The sequence below is a fragment of the Coptis chinensis genome, chromosome 4, assembly GCF_015680905.1.
Source record: "Coptis chinensis isolate HL-2020 chromosome 4, ASM1568090v1, whole genome shotgun sequence".
NCBI classification, from domain to species: Eukaryota; Viridiplantae; Streptophyta; class Magnoliopsida; order Ranunculales; family Ranunculaceae; genus Coptis; species Coptis chinensis.
Genome location: NC_141459.1, coordinates 40,456,286 through 40,476,850, shown reverse-complemented (window position 1 = coordinate 40,476,850; position 20,565 = coordinate 40,456,286). Strand labels below are relative to the sequence as shown.

The following is a 20,565-nucleotide window of genomic DNA, read 5'->3' as shown; positions in this document are numbered from 1 at the left end:
AGCGAGCTTTGCCTCTAACAATTGCAAAACGAGATTGAAGAACCCCAAATGCTCGTTCAACGTCTTTTCTATAAGATTCTTGCATCAGCGTAAAAAATTTATCTCTTCTTGATTTAGGATTTCTTTTCGCCTTCACTAGTGTAGACAACTGAGGATATATACCGTCAGCCAAGTAATAACCGACAATATAGTCCTTATCCATGAGAGAATAGTTTGCCGAAGGGGTTAAACCTAATGTTAGTTTGTGAAAAAGATTAGAGCACCACAAAACATTAGCATCATTATTAGTACTTGGTAAACCGAAGTAAGCATGTCATATCCACATGTCGAAATAAGCAACTGCCTCGAGTACAAGAGTTGCTGATCCATGTCGTCTAATATATTGTCCTACCCATTCCATTGGACATGCTTGCCACGTCCAATGCATACAGTCTAGACTGCCAAGCATGCCAGGAAAACCTCTTAACTCAGCAACACGGAGCAATCTAACAATGTCTTCTTCATTTGGAGATCTCAGATATTGTGCACCAAATCTCTCCACCACATGTTTGTTTGCAAAACATTTTAACAAAGGAGAGTGTTGTTGACTGCGCAATACAAAAATACTGATCCATTGAATCAGCTGGGCTTTCGTTTGCTAGCATTTGCAACGCACACATTATTTTGCCGCGTGATGACAAACCGGGTTTATTGGCTGCATCATATTTCTTCATCCAGAAATCACTATGCTCCTTAAGACCACTCCTAATCCTCGATAATAGGTGACTGCTCATTCTGTTGCACTTCCGAAATAAAACTTCATCATATGTGGGATTGACACCGAAATAATCGGCCTTTAAGAAAGCATTTCGTCCTGTTGCCCTATTACGGTTCCTATAAGCGCGTCCTGGGACAGACCCAATACGGAGAGTTGGTTGATTAGAGTTTTCAATGATATGAGCTGCTGTAACAAGATTCATTTGAATTGCAAGTGCAGGTGTTGTCAACACTTCTTGTTCATGCATGAAGTGTCTTTCAATACGTCGTCTTCTCTGGGAATCAGAATCATAATCATTATCACTATCAGAATTCATTTTGCTAGTAAATAAATTATGGAACAAAAATTGAAAATATTAAAAATTGTGTGAAATAGCAAATTGGTTTACTTTCTTACGGAGAGTTATGTTATATATGTTGGTGGAGGGCCAGGAGAGTACACATGCAGCATGCGTACTCTAGATAGATTCCATGCATTTCTTACACAATTCTTTATCTTGCACACACCCCCAATAAATAGATTCCATGCATGCATGATTCATTTCAATCTTGCCCACAATTCTTTATCTTGCACACACCCCAATAATTTCTTACATAATTCATTACAATCTTGCCCACAACCCAATGACCCTAATCAATAGCGTACAGACCACAAGAAAGTAAAATCCAATAATTCAATCTGACCCTATAAAAAGACTGTCTTTTCCTCTCTCAAAGGCACATTCCCGTAAACATCAGTAATTTTTATTTTTGTATTATCAATAATACTGTCTTCATCTCTCTCTCTTTCAGTAACAATGTCAAGCAGGGGATCATCATTTAGCATTGATGAAGACACAAGATATACCACCAAGTATGGTTGGATAATTCAATTGATCCAATTTACGGAACAAATCAATCGGCAACATATTGTGGGATAAAATTAAAAGACAATTTGAGAATCGAGGATGATACGGGGTTTTCTGAATAATCGAACTATGAGAAGTGTTACAAGTCGTTGGCAACTTATAAATAAAGCGATTACTTTATTTCGTGGATGTTTGAATCAAAGTCGAGGATATTAACAGTCGGGGAACTAACAAAATGGACATTGTAAGATTATATATATATATATATATATATATATATATATATATATATATATATATATATATATATATATATATATATATATATATATATATATATATATATCAATTATTTAGCTAGAATATAATTGATTAAACTCAAACTAATTTTTTTTTTCTTTTACAGATAGAGCAAGCAAAGAAGTTGTATGTCACCAGGTCTTTAGATAATAAACCCTTTAAATTTGATCATGCGTGGTTTATTTTGAAAGACTACGAAAAATGGGCACACCATTCAATTCCAACTACACTTGGTTTCTCTCAAACTAATTTTCATAATGGGTCTCCAACTCCATTAAACGAACAAGATGGCATGGGGGGAACACCTGATTCTAAAATGCAAAGACCTGGTTCATCAAAAAGACCGGATTGTGGAAGAGACAAATCAAAACAAAAAAAAAAGTTGACAGTCAAAACAAAACTTCTCTCAAAGAATTGACGCGACAATCTCAACGGGCGATGGAGGCCATTGAGGCAGCAACTGACCGTGGGAAAAAATTATATGAAAGTGAAGCGTCTAATCCTTTAAGGATTAAACTTGCGAAAAAAAAAAAAAATTTCATGAGACATTGGCATGGGAAAAGGAGATCATTAGCACAAATACATTGACTATGACACCTCAAGGAAAAGAATGGTACAAAAACGCAAAGAAACAAATTTTGAAATATCAAATTTTTCGCAATGCACGGACTCTTTCAAGAAATTTGCACTTTGAAGAATACGGAGAAAGCAATTGATTAATTTGATTAATAATTTTAAATGTTTCGTACTTATTTGATACATTTTTAATGTATTTCCTTTTAATTTGTTGTTTTTTTTTATTTTCAATAAATATTTTATTTAAATAATTAATTAAGTTGTTGCAAATCGGAATAAATTTAATCTTAAAATTGAAATTATAACAAAGAAATACAACTAAATCAAAAAAAAATTAAAAGGGTAGGATAAAATGGTAATTGCATAAATTAAGTTATTAAAAAAACAAAAAAATAGGAATTAATTCTAACCGCTATTGGGAGTGGCGGATGGAAATAATAATTGAATTCTAACTGCCATTGGGAGTGGCGTGTAGGTTATTAATTGAATTAAATCAAATTTCTAACCGCCACTGGCTATGACGTGCAGAGTTATTTGGATTTTTTTTACTGGCCGCCACTGGCTATGGCGTACAGAACATATGCTATAGCGTTAAAATTGACTGCATAAATAGAGAAATTTATAAAGATAGCGTTGGCGGTATAACGTTTTAGCGTACTATTGGATCACATTTTACGTGAAATTTGGTGTTTTGCCGCATTATTGGACTTAGCCTTGTCAATAACTTATTATGAGTTTTGTCGTCTAAGGAGAGAAGCCGGAGAAAAGAAAGTACTTGAATATCTATCCATTTAAGATATTTTTTCATAGTTAACATTCGAAATAAGAAAATTGAAACTAAGGATGCCTTGAATTTAAGCAGTAGGTGATTGAGGACATAGCAAGTGGTTCACCAAAACTTCGTAGAAAGAAAATGCACGGTTAAATCCAGGAAAAAATTTTGAACTTTTTTCAACTGAATTTTTTACAGATCTCTTGTAAGGATTTTGGTGGTGGAACAACCTACTAGCCCACGTAGACAAATTTGACCATGAAAAAATTAAAGTAAAACAAGCACATTAACTTTGTGGTCTTACAACCGAAGTTAAAGGAAATATCTCCATCTCAACATTCGTAGTTTGCCATGTCTAGTAGATTGTATCGAATGGACTTTGAGTTATCAATTATCAACTGGGACCAAGTCAGGAATCTGAGATTTGGGGTAAGTAGTACATTTTCTTTTTAAATAAAGTTGGAAGGGCGAAGTCCAGGCCTTGTTGTTCATAAACTCTTACCAAAATAGGATTTTCGAAAGGGGAAGGGGTTAATAGTAATGACTAAGAGAATTTCTAATGGAGAGTGTATATATACACCACATAAGTGTTATATAGGTGCCACTAGGATTGTATGACCCCTTTTATACACTAATAGTTTTCACACCCAAAATGGTATTTGAGACAATAAATTTTAAGAGTTTGTAAAATTAAAAAATTGAGAAAAAACGACGGTCAAAGAATGACTGTCAAAGTCCGTCGCAAGTGGTTTAACTAAAAAAGAAATAAAAAGCACGTCACTTTGAATAACATCTATAGTTTACTTAAAACTGACCCAACCAATAAATAACGGTCTTTGTCCGTTGCAAACATTACAATTCTCAAAAAAAATAAAACAAGCGTGAGTTTAAATGAGGTCCGAAATGTTTATTAAATAATAGCCGGATGGGAAATTCCCCACCCTCTCTATTAAATATTAGTTTATCACCTGGGATTTACACCCTCCATTGAAAACATGTTTTTGACATTTAGAGTATAAATTTTACACTTTAAACAATTTACATTCCCATTGGAGATGCCCTAATGAATGGTAGTTACAACCTACGGGTAGCTTGAACAAATTTGCCGGAAGCTCTACAACTCATTTATATACTTGATTTATACTTCTATATGGTGTAATGGACCACCCCCTACTATTGCTAATCTAGTTTTGAATGATATGATATTGACTGTTGTATGTACTTTCCGCCAATATTTAATAAATAAAGAAAATGCAGTTACAAAAAAAAAAGGGGGTATTGGGGCTCCGACAACCACGTAATAACTTGTCGTTGAGCAAGAAATCAACTGCAAATTTTTTAAAGATTTGGAAAATATATCGATGTATAGTGATATCACTCTAGTCTAAATTCGAAATGGTCATTTGGAGTTGATTATTCAATTTAAGTTTAGGGTACTTGTTCAAGTTTTTATCATATACAATCAAGGAGTTTTGGATTGGTGGCAGAAGGAAATATGAGGTGGTGTTCCTCACTTTCTCTAGTTATTGTACTTCTCAAGCTAGTATTTTCTGTATGCCATTTGTACAAAAGGACATACTGAATGCCCATTAGTCTATTTATTTTTAGATTCCATTTGAGGTATCTCTATCTCTTTCCTTGCTATCCAAAGGCCAAAGCACCCCACCAACAACCGTACCATGTGTTTCCATAATTTCATCTGGGCATGCATTTGTTGCTTTGTTGGTAATTTGGTTATTTTGGTATCCGTGACACGTCTCTAAAGAAAGTGAAACACATGGGAGGGGGGCAAAATTCTGAATAGTTAGTTTTTGGAGCTCTACAGGACTAGGTGTCATGTAATACGAGGGGAAGGGGGGCAATTATTGTTCAGATACAAGTTCAAATGGCTACAGCAATGTGCCACGTGTCAGATAATTTGCTTGTGTAAAAGTTAGGAACTCAAGATTTAGGTACATCACTGTCATAGTCCAGCGACTGAACTTTGGATGAGTTCCAGCTCACTATCGCATCTTTCAGAATCTTTACTGAATGTTGGTACGAAGACGGTGAAGATAAGTGCTTTCCTAATTAGTGCTTTTCATATTTTTGGGTTTATTGTCAGAACTCAGAACTCTCTTTTGATCTGGAAAAAAAGGTCCATCCATGGCCAAAGGGTTTACGAGACACAAGTCTAGTGTCTAGAAATGACAAATGACACAATCCTATACGAATAATAATAGTCAAAGTAGCAAAATTGTTTTGGTCTAATCTCTAGACTCTAGCTAGATTCAGTGTTTCCTAACACATTGGAGCAGTGCCATGATGCCATCACAATATCACATTCATATCTATCCCCCATACCTTAAAGATGTGGGGATTCTTCGGCTGGGCGGTTAAAGTTTCTTGAAATGAAATCGTTTGAGCGCTTAAAAGTTAAGGGAGGGGTTCTTCTCTCTGTCTCTCTATAGTATGCTAGTGTTGTAGTTGGGACTTGGGAGGATAACAATTAAATTCTGAACCGGCCGGTTAATTAGTTGAACCGGTTTAATATGAGAAAACCAGCTTGAGACCGTTAGATCGAGAGAGATCCAAAGGCTCACATCTTGAGTGGATTTATGTGTCATTTATATATGTCCCTTGAACCCCTCCCTATTACTAATCCCCTATAAATCTTATCTTGAACTGAAAGGCGGTGATACTATCTTCGTCTCAAGGCATGCAAATGATAATTAATGGCAAGGAAAATATGCTGACTAGTAAATCTATTTTCCATTTCAAAATATTAAATAAAACATTATCCTTGTTGGTCCACTTGTTTTTTGTGTATAGCATTTTCTAGTCATCTATTTGCCAAGCAAAAAAGAAAGAAAGAATAGTATACCACAGTCACTCAGGACACAAGCGCCTAGTATGCTCTAACATTCTCTTGACTATCCAATCGGCATAACTAAATCCACTGTCATACAAAAATACAATGTATTGGTAGAGAATCATATAAAACATGAACAATGATAATGTTATTTGATTAGGAGAAATCTCTATTGTTTATACTTTGAAGGATGGTTAAGTCAGAACTAACCATGGTCAGATAGGTGGCTGGCTCTGTATATAACGGCAGAGGAGCAAGGCATCAGAACAATTCTTCAGTAAATATCTTGGATCCAACAACACAAACTTCAATCCCATCTTCAGCAAGGCCACCTCAGATTGCAAGAAGAACCTAACCATCTAGTCCAGATCTTTACATCTTGCATTGTAAGTTTCTCTCATGTTTTTTTCTCTTCCTTTTATGACTTTTCTTTACTGTCCTTTTCCTAGTTTTCTTTTTTCTTTTTTGTTTTAAATATTTTCTTGTCTTTCAAAGCTAGTGATCACAGATCTTTTTGTTGATATACAATTCTAATTCATCATTTCTTTGGTGGAGTACTGTTTTTGCTTATTTGTCAGAGTTATATCCTTGTGTTGTATGTTTGAATTGTTCAGGTGACTACTATTTTCTTAGTATGTTGCTAGTTCCTTTTTCTTTCGTTGATTTGATTCTTGATCGCGTTCGTTTAAGCTTTTGTATAATCATTTTTAATAGCATATTACATTCCCCTTCATTTTCTAAAACTTTTGATCATTTGTCATAAGTTTATAATATCATTCATATTACTTTCATCATGTATAAACTTTGTTTATTTTAATCTTATTCATGGACCTAATAAGGATCTCTTTCTGTGTATTTTTTTTTGCTGAGGGTTAGTTGATTATTGCAATACTATATCTGTTTCAAAGTTGTACTACTTGTCTGTCTTGATGAATGTACCTTTGGGCTTTAGAAAATTTAGTCCTAGTGAAACTTCTAATGAAAATTTAGGACTTGTGTTTGTCTTTTGAATGCCATCTTATGGATGTTTGGTTCTAATTTTACAGATATCTTCTAATGATCCGAAACCCCGTGGTAGAAGGCGTATACAGTATCTCTCTCTAGCATTTCTTTCCTCTGTTTTATCCTGGTTTGCAAAGTTTTCTCCACTGTTTCCACAACAAGGCCTAGCTAATTCAAACTATTTGGAGCTGCATAATTTTTAAGAACATGGGTCTCTATAGTCTCCCTACTCCAGCGGAAGGAGTCCTTTGTATAATATTAGTGAACACAGCCATCTCCATCTCTATCTTCAAAGGCATAGTTCGATCAATCCTTCATATTGTTGGAATTCATCTTTCCTCACAATCTGAATCAGAGGAACATTCATCAGAATCGTGTGAACTCATTCTACCTCCTTCAGACTCCTTTGCGGAGGAATTCAGGAACCGAGTTCCAGCCATCCGCTTCTGTTCAGTTTTTAACTGCAACAGTTTCAATCAAGAATGCCTAGTTTGTCTGACCTGCTTTGAACCCGATTCTATGATAAACCACTTGTGTTGTGGACATGTTTTCCATAAGGTATGTTTGGAGAAATGGTTGGATTATTGGAACATCACTTGTCCTCTCTGTCGATCTCCTCTGATGCCTGAAGAAGAAGTCCCTTCTGTAAGTGACACTGAGTTGGTGGGATCTACATGAATTACTAGCTTTGAGTTAGTGTACAGACTATTGTAGTCTACAGGAGTAAATACTAGTAGTGCCATACACATTTGGTTGATGCATGTAGTAGATAGAGCGTTTTCGTAGTTGTACGCCTTATGCATGCTGTTGACTAGTTTGTCTCTCACAGACATTATCTTGTAAATATTCTCTGTTCCAACTTCTTTTAACATGCCTTCTGGCGTTTGCCATTGACAAATTTTTTTTTTTTTTAAAGTAGTCCCAAGTAACACAACCAGATACATTTTGGTAAAATTCATCTCAAAGATCAGAAAATACAGCAAGAACTGAGGTAAGGTTGAAAGGCAAAATCCATTGAATGTGAAATGTATGATCAAACATTACTTTCTGGTATAAATGAATGCTTATGAACATGAGTACATGACTTATTCCTAACTGACCAAATAATAAATTATCCATCCATAGTAAAAAAATCTGCTGATATTCCTTCTTCTAAGTATATCCTCCTTTTTTATGGCTCTGTTCTGATTTGTTTTTCCTCTTTATTTCCGGCTTGCTACCAGATAATCCTTCTTCTGTAATCTCCATGTCCTTTGTTTCTTTCCTGATAATGTTTCTTTCTGGTTTTGGTGGTAGCTCTTCATCCTGCTTCCTTATTGTTCTCTCAGAAACTTGTGTGGTGTCTTTAACTACACTCTCAGCTCTACTAGATGGCTGCCCATGTGTTCCTTGAGACCCTTGCCTCTGTGGACCTCTTATTGGAATACTGAGATCTTTTTTTGTGGTTACTGGTCCATTATGTTCTCTTTCTCGGATGGTCTCACTATGTTGAATGAAGTCGTGGCTAGTCATCTTGGAACGTCTCTCTTGATCAAAGTAAAGGACTTGCACTACAGTTCTCAATGGGAGTCGCTCATTCTTTATTGCATGTGCACATACCTCATGTGACAATTTCTGGCAGTCCAAAACTCGACACAGTTGTTTCTTCTCTGGTTTACTGACATCTGGGTGCTCCTGGTGTTGTTGGTATGTAAAGATCAAAACATCAAATTAAATTATAAATAAAACACATAAAAGTAATATGAAGCAATATAGATGTAAAGCGAAGACATCTAATTATGGACGATGGTGTAATGTAGCAGCAAATGACGGTAGGAAATTATCACTGAAACATATATGGATTATCCAACTGCAAACAAGGACTTATAGGGACATGTATGAAGTAGAAGTCTCTACCTAGAAGGGTGCTGTTAATAGTGTCTATAGATCAACTCTGTAAAGCCAACATATTTGCTCAGGGACCCAAATTGTCTAAAGGAATGGGTCAGAATCTGATTATAATGTATTTTATGGTAGTTGGAAGAACTATGGGCTTAGGTTCTTTGAGACGTCAGAACTTCATGCACTATGGTCTGAAGATTGTTTAAAAAAGATAAATGAAAAAGGAAGAAACTAAAAGGATGGTGTATGAGCAAAATGAGCATCAGTGAAAAATATCATAATCGTTGGAGTCTAACTTGACTTCCTCATAGTAATTTATTCTGAAAATCAATTATTTTTGTACGTTAGAATGACCAAATCAGCAGAGTTTCCACTTGTGTCCACCCATATATTGATCTGTCGGAGAGATAATCTGGATTCATTTTATTAAATTTGGGCATCCAACTCAAAACCAATTGGTGATAAGTGGAGTGGCCCCATGATTTATATATTGACTGGCTAGGCTTTACACTCCCAATAAGGGGTTAATAATCTCAACAATAGTCTTTGTGCCTTGTGTATGTTTTGAAATCTCATTTAGTTTTAAGAAAGATTCACCTTAAGATAAGTGTTGATAGCCTTGTAAAGATCATCATGCTCCTGTCGGGCAAATTCTGGCAAGGATTCAGCAAGGCCAACTATCTTTGAGACTGGCATGTTTATATCCCTAGCAACAACTTGCAGATAAGAATCAATTAGCTTGGCCACCGTTCTCACGGATCTCTGTGACTCTCTGTCTATAGGAGATGTCTGTCTACGCCACTGAAGCAAGAAACTCTCTAAAACCGACTGCAGTAGGTCTATATCATAGAAGAACTGATCTGAAGATGAGCAAGATGGAATGAGCAAATCATTCGTCTTTGCTTCAGTTAATTGCCAACTTGATCTTCGTATAAGTTCAGCTTTTGTTGAGTGAGATGCACCTAGAAAATTTGCAGTACTGAGGAGCCTCAATGAGAAACCAACTGAAACTGATCCATGGTCGGGTGGAATCATGGTCACAATGATTTCAAGCACCCTCTTCAGCTTCCCCGCATCTTCTTCTGTTTGAGAGACTGAACTCTCTAGGGGGCGACCTTTTGATGTGTCTGGAAGCCAATGATAAGCATACACGTGCAAAGCCTCACCTATTAATGGTGGAGGTAGTATATTTATTGATCGCAGAGCAGATATTATACATCGGAAAAGATCAATGTCAAGGTCTGCTATGTCCTCTGTCCACCAATCCTTTGGGACTGAATGGTCTCCTTTTTCAGTATATCCTGGTCTAGTGTAGGTATAGGACCATGTTACCTACAAAATAATATGGTTACAACTGAAGGAGGTTATATGTAAATCCCCTTTTTTGCAGAAAGTTTCTCAATCTTCTTGTTGGAAATAAAGATACTGCAAAGTTGATACATATTTTCAAAGTTACCTTTGATGGGTGTGTGAGAATTTTCTCTACTATCGAGTCGGTGCACCTTCTGATGATTCCAAGACTTTCTGACCATTCAGGTAGCTTTGTGGTGGTTTGCAGTGTTAAAATAGAATCCTTCCAACCTTCAAGGATGCATGAATTGAAAAAAGCTTCGAGTTTTTGTACAAAGTTCCCCTTCTCGACTGATTCAGTCATCCTGAGGTACTTTGCAGCACAAAATGCTGGCACAAAACTGGTTGCACTTAGGTTGATTGTAATTCCATAACAAAATTTAGCGCAAAGCTCGAAAGCTTCTTCACCACCAGGGATGTCATGAAGTGCAATTGAATCATTACTAGAATTGTCAGAAACAGCACAAAGGCGTTGGACAAGGCCGCACTTTGGAAGAAGTGGAAACTACAATTAAGAGATCGGCATTAACAATGATAAAGTTCATTCAACAGGTGAATATATAGTTGTATCTTCTTCATTGAGAAGACAGAAGAGCAGTGAATAGTAAAGTTGCAAGTTACCTTGTGAAGAAGATACTTAGTGTTGTTGATTTGTATAACAAGGTCACTAGGCACATCTGATGACACAGATCTGCACAGTTGAATGAAATAGCTTAGATTTGAAACTCATCAAAGTTTATGTTTATTTGCTTATAATGAATATTACCTGGTAGCCTCTTCTGTGTAGAAGGTGTCTGGCCTGGTTCCAAGTTTCATAAACTTCATTTTTGTGTTTGTTTCTTCCCCTAATAAATATCATATATACTTTCAATTTCTTTTGCCAATGCTCTATAGATTTTATTCATCCGGTTCTACCACTACAAGTTCCTCTGTAACACAAGTTGGTCATAATCAATATTTAACTTGCAAAGTAAATCCACACCAATTATCTGAATTATGATCACAAAAGCACCTTATTTGAAACAAAAAACACACCTAATATTAATCCTTTATAACACATGCAGAAGAATGCACGGTCGCCCTTATGAGATAGTGCATCAAGTAACTATAGTTAGATATAGATAAAATTACTGTATCCAGATAAAGGACTTAAATAACCACTCTAGATTTCTTCTAAGGATAATTCCGTTCGTATTTGAAAAATCTTAATCATCTGGAAGATCTATACTGCTGCCATTGTGCACAATGGAAACAGTGAGCAGGAACTCAAGCCCGGTTTACAATCCCTACTTAGTTCACTCGCAAATATAGCAAAAGTTTGTTGGTCAAATAAGGAGGGAAGTCGAGTATTTCAGAGCTTTGGTTTTCTAGGAAGAGATTTTTTTCTACCTCAGTAGAAGAGAATTTTTCTACCTCGGTAAAAAAATTTAGACAGATTAGAATATATCTTGTTCTTTTAGTTACGACAAGCTGTCATCATGGAGCCCAAAGGGTAATCAAAGAAGGAGCCATTATTGGTCTAAAAACTTCTGGCCTACACACTAAATTATTATGGTCATTCCCACCTAAGCATCCAATCTCACTATAAATGACGTGTTTACCTTTAGCATAAACGACGTGCAGTAGATCATCAGTAGTTGTTGCCAAACAAATTAACTACAAAAAGTTGATTGATTTTATATATCAAGAACAGACCACAGCCTGAGTACGTTGAAGCACTCTTTTCATAGGCAAATCTTTGTCTCCGTGCCAAGTGGATTTTTTTTGTAATGAAAGGCTCTGATAATGACTGTAAGAGTTCGGGAGCAATGCCAAGGCAATCATTGCAAAAAAAAATAAAAAATCACCCATTAAAAGGTTGTCTTGGATTTTGAAGTACTCATGGACAGAAGACTCTACGACGAGTAAGGAAATAAATTCAAATCTGTTTTCACCAACCATATCGACTACAACAACCAATTCTAATAGGCTCTTGACGCCTCATTTCGTTAGAAAATATATATCTAGTTAATGCGCCGACAACAAACATATGGCAGTTTCTGATCGAACCACAACAAAAGGAGCCCTAGAAATCATCTAGAACTTGTTTACAAGGAAGAACATGCATAATTCAGGATTTAAAATGCCTACTATATAAGTTCCAAGAGAGTTAAACTTGATGTCTAAACTTAAAGCTTGCGATTGGGTTTTCTCACAACATTGGTACAAAACCAAAGAGTTTAAGAAAATCATCAAAACCAAACCAAAGAAAAATATAAAAACAACTATAAAGAATATTTACAATACCATATTGATCTCAAACTTACAGAGTACATACTTGAATTTCAAATGCTTCAATCTCTACAAAGCATGCAGGAAGAAAGTGGAAGCTCAAAGCGATTTCAAAATCTTTAGAAATTAATTGAGGGCGACGAAGGATCAAATGTTTGCTGCATTATGCCACAAAAGGGATATGATGATATCTTTCCAAAGAATATTACTAGGAAACTGAAATAGAAGGCTAAACATTTTTTTTTTTACCAAAGAGTTGTATATATGAAAAACAAGAGAAGAAGATGGTAGGGAAAATATCATGATTCGTCAATCCATAAGTGTTACACACAGGCAACTCATTAAAACATCTACAAATGAGAAAACAGTGCTTACCTTTCATCCAACAAGGATTCCATCATCTACAAATGGGAAAACAGTGCTACACATACAAGTTAATATGATTCCAAATATGGGAAATGATCGAGAAGAAAATTGCTTAGTTTATTTCTTTTTTGGGTTATTTTGCAACTTGAGACAGGTTCTGCTATCTTGCAGAAGAGGGTTGGAGAAAAAGAAAACAAGAAAGGGTACTACTGTTACAACTCTCAGTAGCCTCTCTTAATCTGTCTCAAAAGGGGATGTACAGTCTTTGTGCATGCAACAGGCAGCCTTTTGGATTTCTCCAGACACAATCTGTTTTTTTTCGGTAACACCAGAGACAATCTGTTGGTGTTTTGAAATAATAAAAAATAAAACAGAATGATAGCATTTAATAGTTAAATATTTTTGGTGGTTTACAATAATCAACCAAATCTTTCAGAAAGCAAAAAGTAGAGTATTTAATAACAATCTCCATGAGCATTATTTGCAGAAAAAATAGGTGTAAAATTCACCTTTAATTTAATCATAAATAGTGAAATGATCATAATAAGTTAATAACAACAACATAATAAGTCACATTTCCATTTTTCAAAATAGTCACATTGTCCACTTAACTTCGCGTATTCGTGTGGAGATTTGAAGCATATTAAATTAAAGTCGTTTAAGGAACAAGAAAAGAAAGTGACTTTTGTTTAATGTTTCAGTCGAGAGAGGCTCTTAGCCAATGTGGAAGAAGCAAAACATGGACATCAACTATTCGACTATATATCATATCTATAGCTGATGCCCAAAAAAAAGATATTCAAGGATACTTTTTTGAATTATTTCATAAAAAAAAAAAGGAAAGTTGTTTCTATCATTCAATTATTATTATGTTGGACTCGAGATCTCTACAACCGGGTACAGAGATCATTTCTATAACTGTGTTATCTCGCCGTTGATCCGAATCCAAGATATGTATGTGCCTCGATACATGTGTGTGTGCTCCAAAATGTGTGTGCGCCGAGATACAAGATGTGTGTGTGGTACCCGGTTATAGAGGACCGCACTCTATTATGTTTACGATCTCTTCTTCTTGATAGTTGATGCTTCACATTTTCATTTATAGCACACAACACTACATCACAGCTCATCTTTAAAGAAATAAATAGGATACAATAATAAAAATCATCAGTTATCAGTTGAACTATTTGCAAGTAGGCTACATTGTCCTTGTGTTTGTTTGTGGCTATAGCAAGTAGGTGTGCCTTTGTCCTCAAGTTTTATGAACATCCTTCAATTTGTCTTGATATTCAAGTTTTTAAGCATTTTCCATCTAACCAAGAATCTACCCTGTACCCACACATGATTTGATTGACCACCTTTTATGATTTTTACTTGATTTCAGTCATGGATGAATTCAAAAAATACAAAATATAAAAGAAATATAAATATAAAAAACAACTGTTCACATTGGGACAGTGGGTGGTATGGTGATTCCGAAATACATATAGACTCCATGATCCTCTGGCCCATAATTTGCAAAATGGGCCGTACATTTGGACCATTAGACTTAGTAGACTATTTGAGAGAAAATGTTTATCACATGACATGGCCCATTGAGGATTGACGTATGCCTACCACGGGAGCAGTCTACCACTACTAGGAAACATGGCATTTCCAAAAAGTTGATTGATGGAACAATGTGAAGACTGAAGACATTTGAATCAACAAAAGGCAAAACGTGGAGAATAAGTTAATGTAAAATTAGAGTAGGACTTAATTTTTATGTGTGTCTGTATTGTAATGGTTTTTCTTTGATGGAATTCATATTAGCCACGTGATCAGATAATTAAAATCAGCTCCAAAATCTAGATGACTAAAACCAGCATTAGCTATATCATATCAAGAATTCAAGATCAATAGTGTGTATGAGCATATTTAGCAGTGATATCAACCTAGCATCAAACACCAGAATTTGGTGTTTTTTCAACTTCAGCAGTACTACATGTTGATAAAAACACCAAACCAAATACCAAATCGACCAATATTTTGTTCCAAGTTTGATGTTGTATCAAATCACTTACGCGGTTTGAGAAACACCGCACGGTTTTGCCAAAACCGCGTGGGCCTGCGCTGCTAAATGGGCTTCCATGGCGCGGTTTTCCTAAAACCGCGTGCTCTCAATTACACCAACGGGCAAAAAACGGCTATATCTTTCTAACCCTATAAATTGAAACACTCACCCCATATTTTTACACTCACTTCTTTTTTCTATTCTCTACTCTTTATTCTCTACTCTTTACTCTCTATTCTTAAAACAACAATGAGTCAATAACCAAAATCAAAATCAAGAGGGGCTTCATGGATACAAGAAGAAGATATTGCTCTCACCAATAGTTGGCTACAAGTTAGTCAAGATGGTGTAATAGGAAATGAGCAAAAGTCGAACGATTTTTGGGCTAGAATTATAAATGCATTTCATGCAAATTTAGGAAGAATGACCGAACGCAACTTGACGGGTATGAAACATCGCTGGTCTATTATTCAAGCTAATATCAACAAGTTTCATGTTATTCTTTCTAAAATTCAAGCATCTCCTCCAAGTGGCTATAATGACAATATGATGGTAAGTATTTACTTTTTATTTGTTATTTTGATTAACAAATACATTTTTCAATTCTAATTTAGTTTTTGCTTAATTGGTAGGTTGAAGAAGCAATAAGTGCATATGCGATGCATAATGGGGTTTGGAAGTGGATGCAATGCTATAATATGGTGAAAGACTCACCCAAATGGAAGAGGCTACAGTTGAGAAATGATTTGCATCCCAACAAAAAGTCGAAGTCAAATAGTGGGGAAGGAGGTTCATCAATTCCAATATCAATTGCGACAACTCAACCAATGGATTATGATCCACACCAAGTTCATGGGCTTGAGGATAGACCTCTTGGAAAGAAAGAAGACAAAAAAAGAAAGCAAAAAGAGAAAGAATAAGTTGATTCTAAAGTGGAGGAATCCATTTAAGAAACTTGATGCTTTTTCTCGATAGAACTTTCTAAAACCACCAAAGAAGACTATGAATTGGAAGCTCAAAGACAGTTGAAGAAAGACGAGATGGAATTCGAAAAACTTCAATTGAAGAAAAGTTCGATGGATTGGAAGCTTCAAATCCAAAAAGAAAAACTTCAATTGAAGAAAGATGCGCTCCGAGTTCGAGAAGATGAAAATGATGCGAAAATATTATGAATGAAATTAGAAGGATTACCCGAAGACGAGCGCGAAATTTGGCAACTCAAAAGGGCAGAAATTTTACAAAAAATGAAGAATCGACTTGGCAATAATATCACTGGTAGTAGTCAAAGTAGTGCATAGTCTAAATTTGAGTTTATATGTCTTTTAATTTGAGTTTGTATGTTTTTTAATTTGAGTATTTTAATTTGTCTTTTAATTTGTCTTTTAATTTATGTCTTTTAATTAATGACGTACTTTAATTTTAGTTTGTATTTTAATTTTAATTAGAATGTACTTTAATTGAATATTTTCTTTTAATTTAAAGTTGATACTTTTTATCATTCCAAAAAAAATTTGTATTTTCAAAATTCTCATATATATAAATCCTTTCATAAAACCACAAATACATAGAAATAAACTTGGAACACAAATACATAGAAATTGAAACGATAAATAAACACAAAGTCTAAATGAAGTGCAAATAAAAATAGAAATCAAGTCCGCCCACGCCTACTCCACAAATGCTCGATCAAGTCATTCTTCAATCTATCATAAACAACTTTTGAACGAACCCTCTCGACGCCAGATGCCCAACGAGATAGAACAAAGTGGCGTTGATCTTCAGGAGCACCTTCTCTACTTAGTATTTCCAAATCAGGAATATACTGCGGGATATCTGTTTCGCGTTCATCTTCCACAATCATATTGTGTAAAATAATGTAAGCCTTCATAACAGTAGCCATGTTCTCCAAATACCATAACCTGCACGGATTCGCTAAAATAGCCCAACGCGACTGTAATATACCAAACGCCCGCTCTATGTCTTTTCTAGCAGCTTCTTGCTTCTTTGCAAAATGTTTGTCTTGTGCAATAGTCGGTTTAGCAATCGTTTGAATCAAAGTGGCATAATTAGGATAAATACCGTCTGCCAAGTAATAGCCCATATCATAATGATGGTCATTCACAATATAGTTACAAGAAATAGCTTCATCATTGACTATATCATCAAATATTGGTGAGCGGTCAAGTACATTAAGATCATTGTGAGAACCTGCCATTCCAAAAAAAGCATGCCAAATCCATGCGTCACGATCGACAATTGCCTCCAAAATCACTGTTGGTTTATGCTTATGGCCAGTGTGAGACCCTTGCCACGCGGATGGACAATTCTTTCATTGCCAGTGCATGCAATCAATGCTTCCTAGCATTCCAGGGCATCCGCGTTCCTCAGACTCTTTAAGCAAACGTTGAATATCTGCAGCATTTGGTTTGCGCAAGTATTCACCTCCAAAAATTCTAATAATTACATCACAGAAATAGCGTATGCATTCATGAACGATTGGCTCAAGAACATGTAACATATCATCTACTAGATGTGGCAAATCCCATAAGCAAGCATTCGTGATAGCAAAGAATTACTTTTATTTTTGGGTTAATCCCAAACTTACCCGCTCAATTAATCGCTTGTTGAAAATATGGTACATTATGATTAAGATGATTGAAAATACGAGTAAATAATGATCGACCCATACTGAAATCGGCGGCCGAAAAGTCGTGGGGTCACTTAAATATAGGATTTCATACCAAGTAGTTAGCATTTACACGAGCGGTGTTGCCTCAGATCGACGATTCTTATATTTTCTTCCTTTCTTCAAACCACCATGTAGTCTATAAGAAGACTCCGCTTCTTGCTGACGCAATAAACTCAGACGATGTCGAACCAAAGGTAGAGCAATAGCCACTGATTTACGAGTTTTAACTGCAGTGTTATCATTTGAAGAGCTCGAGCTCGAACTCGAGCTTGATGAAGAATCAGAAGAAGATGAATAAGAAGAAGATGAATGATCCATTGAAAAAATCTTCAAGAGTTTTGGTAGTGTTTTTTTTTTTTTTTTTTTTGGCTCAAGGAGATGAGTTTAGATGAGAGGGAACATGAAAAATGAAGAGAACATCGCAAAACCAAGGGAGTTAAATGGTTATAGCACGCGGTTTCTGGAAACCCACGCGGTTTTGGAAAAACTGTGTGGGCTTGGACCTGTCAGATTTACTTTAGTGGCGCGGTTTTGGCAAAACCGCGTAGTTGCTTGGTGTTTTTTTGATATTACTTCTGAAGTTGCTTGGTGTTTTTTTGGTTTAGTATTTTTTTGGTTCAAAATTTTAGTGTTTTTTTTGTTGCACTGCCAAAGATGTTCTAACCCTATTCAACAATATCAAAGGTTCAGTTATATGATCCCATTTTGTGAGGTCCCATAGATGTTTTAACAGTTGGATTCATTTAAGGATGGGCCTAATGGCCTATAATTGGATATGACCTTCCACCTAATCAAATGAATTCGTTTGATGATACGCTTGTAGTTACTAGGATGCTGGTTTAAGGAGGAAAGGTACGCCGACCTAATGGCTTGTAAATTGTAATCAAATGTCTAATCATCAATGTCATCATTAAGTGGTTGAATACAATGAATTTCTGTCTTGGTGAGTGTTTTATTTAATCAGTCGATGGTAATAAACGAGCCACATTGCTAAAGCGCAGCTTTGTCGGTTCAAAAATATGGATAACAAAGATAAAAAGAGATAAAGAAAAAATCAGAAAAAAAAAAGTTGATAGGTTCTAAAGGTTGGTTTTACATCAGGTTCCTCTCAGCCCACTAGTAAAGTAGTTTTACTGGCTCCCACAGTCCCACACCGTGGGGGCAATATTCATATGACCAATCAGAGAAGGCATTGGTCATGCCATCATGATGACTAATTATGTAAGATGAAGTATAAGATCGAGACGATAGCTAGGACATTAATTTGGTAATCAAATATATTAAGTTCGCCTTGAGCTACCACGATGATCTTACAAATTTTTCAGAAAGAAGTTTAGATATAGTCCTTAATTAAAAGTATGGTTTTCTCCAAATCGTATGGAACATTTGCATTATCACCTTTTCTCAAACAAGCTGTAAGTATGGTACACAATTCCAGCTATCATCTCCCTATACTATACATCTTCACACGATAAAGGAAATGGAAAAAATAGAGATATTTCATAATATGTAAGAAGAAGCAGAAGAAGAAGAAGATGCATACCACAAACTTCACCCAGCTGGTTCCGTTCGGGTTTGCTCAAAGTTGAGGAAGAATCCCAACATCTATACTAGCTACATGTTCAAAGCTGAAAATCTTTCTGCTCACAACTCCACAATAAGAACAGAGACGACAAGAGACCACCTTAACCAAGACCAGCCGTGCCGCACATATAATATTATGTATTCTAGTGGTACATTGAGTATCACCTCTTCATTAATTCATGAGAGGAAGACCAGCAAAAGATGGTAAGCTTACCAAACAAAATAAGAGGCTGCAGAAATTAAACTCCTAGAGCACGTTTTTGTTCTACAGTGATACACAGGATAGAGCCTGACTTATAAATAGTATGGAAAGGGACATGAGGACGGGAGTGTTGGTGTTAGTCAACATAGCAATGTATGGATCGTGCATTATTTGCATACTCATTATCAATGGCAAAAAGCAACTCTTAATTTCTGTTTCACTTTTGCATTTTATTTAGTGTTATATGATTGAAATTGGAAAGCATGTAAGTTGGATCTACACACCCTTACTACTACTAACTAAAGAAGTGGGGATAACGACTAGAAAGATCCCCTGCGCACACCCATCATAATGCTTGCTCCCACTAACTCGAAGGTATATTCTTGCTGCTTCAAGGGTCTGTGGTGGTTACTCTTGATATTTTGTCGCCTATGTGTCAGGTTTTCTATGGCTTTCCATTCGTGCTGGGAAGCAATATGAAACGGATTGGGCCAATGAATTGACGATGGAACTGATTGGGCCCATCCATTCCTCGTGGTCTTGTACAATATATAGACAGTAGTTGACATGGAGTGCATTCGAATCAATTTGATTGTTGGTTAGATAGGGAGCCAAATACAGGCAAGGATCTTTCAGTTTGTGACTTTGTGTCATCAATCACTAGTGTCAAGAGTGTCAAAATGAACCACAACCGGACCGACTCAGTCCTTATAGTTAACTGAATAAGCTTTCAAAAGGAGTGCTGTATTAGGCGCCACTGAAATTAGATTGGGCAGCCTCCAGCCTAAGTCCAAACAACAAAGTCCAACTAAAAGCCCAGTACACCCCCCACCAAATCGCCGAAACCGGAAAAACCCCTTCAACCGGTCATCTCTATCGCGCAAAATTCTTCGACGTTATCGCGAAACCCTAACAAAAAATACCCAAAATCAATTTCGTGAATTGAAGCAATCTAATCCATAAACAATCGCGAAATTACAACCTCACAACATAAACAATCAAACAATCTATTGTTTATTATAAGAACTTGAGCAGGTTAGTTCGAAATTTGATGGATTGAAGAA

At 35.9% G+C, this 20,565-nt stretch overlaps 2 protein-coding genes and 1 long non-coding RNA gene across 7 annotated transcripts; 1 reads left to right on the top strand and 2 right to left on the bottom strand.

Moving 5' to 3' along the window:
* Positions 1–6,095: 6,095 nt before the first annotated feature.
* On the bottom strand, positions 6,096–6,453 carry LOC147503506 (uncharacterized). Its single transcript, XR_015192750.1, has 2 exons — positions 6,314–6,453; positions 6,096–6,190 (listed from the first exon to the last, which is right to left on the bottom strand). It is a non-coding gene; the product is annotated as an uncharacterized LOC147503506 (long non-coding RNA).
* XERICO (RING/U-box superfamily protein) lies at positions 6,171–8,416 on the top strand. 2 transcript variants are annotated; one of them, XR_015192749.1, is made up of 3 exons: positions 6,186–6,489; positions 7,150–8,096; positions 8,402–8,416. XR_015192749.1 is itself a non-coding variant. In XM_086556817.1 (2 exons), exon 2 carries the CDS (start codon positions 7,313–7,315, stop codon positions 7,781–7,783), a length of 471 nt encoding a protein of 156 aa, XP_086412943.1. In that variant the 5' UTR covers positions 6,171–6,489; positions 7,150–7,312; the 3' UTR covers positions 7,784–8,003. The 2 variants fall into 2 exon arrangements, 1 of the variants encoding a protein (XP_086412943.1); XM_086556817.1 differs by lacking the exon at positions 8,402–8,416 and having other exon boundaries at positions 6,171–6,489; positions 7,150–8,003.
* Positions 8,093–19,750, bottom strand: LOC147503504 (Phototropic-responsive NPH3 family protein). Of its 4 annotated transcripts, none has more exons than XM_086556813.1 (7): positions 19,259–19,750; positions 12,654–12,765; positions 11,103–11,265; positions 10,958–11,027; positions 10,443–10,841; positions 9,584–10,318; positions 8,093–8,779 (listed from the first exon to the last, which is right to left on the bottom strand). In XM_086556813.1, exons 3-7 carry the CDS (start codon positions 11,159–11,161, stop codon positions 8,258–8,260), a joined length of 1,785 nt encoding a protein of 594 aa, XP_086412939.1. In that variant the 5' UTR covers positions 11,162–11,265; positions 12,654–12,765; positions 19,259–19,750; the 3' UTR covers positions 8,093–8,257. The 4 variants fall into 4 exon arrangements, with proteins under 4 accessions (XP_086412939.1, XP_086412941.1, XP_086412938.1 ...); XM_086556815.1 differs by lacking the exon at positions 19,259–19,750 and adding an exon at positions 12,983–13,510; XM_086556812.1 differs by lacking the exon at positions 12,654–12,765 and having other exon boundaries at positions 19,259–19,749.
* Between the last annotated feature and the right edge of the window lie 815 nt (positions 19,751–20,565).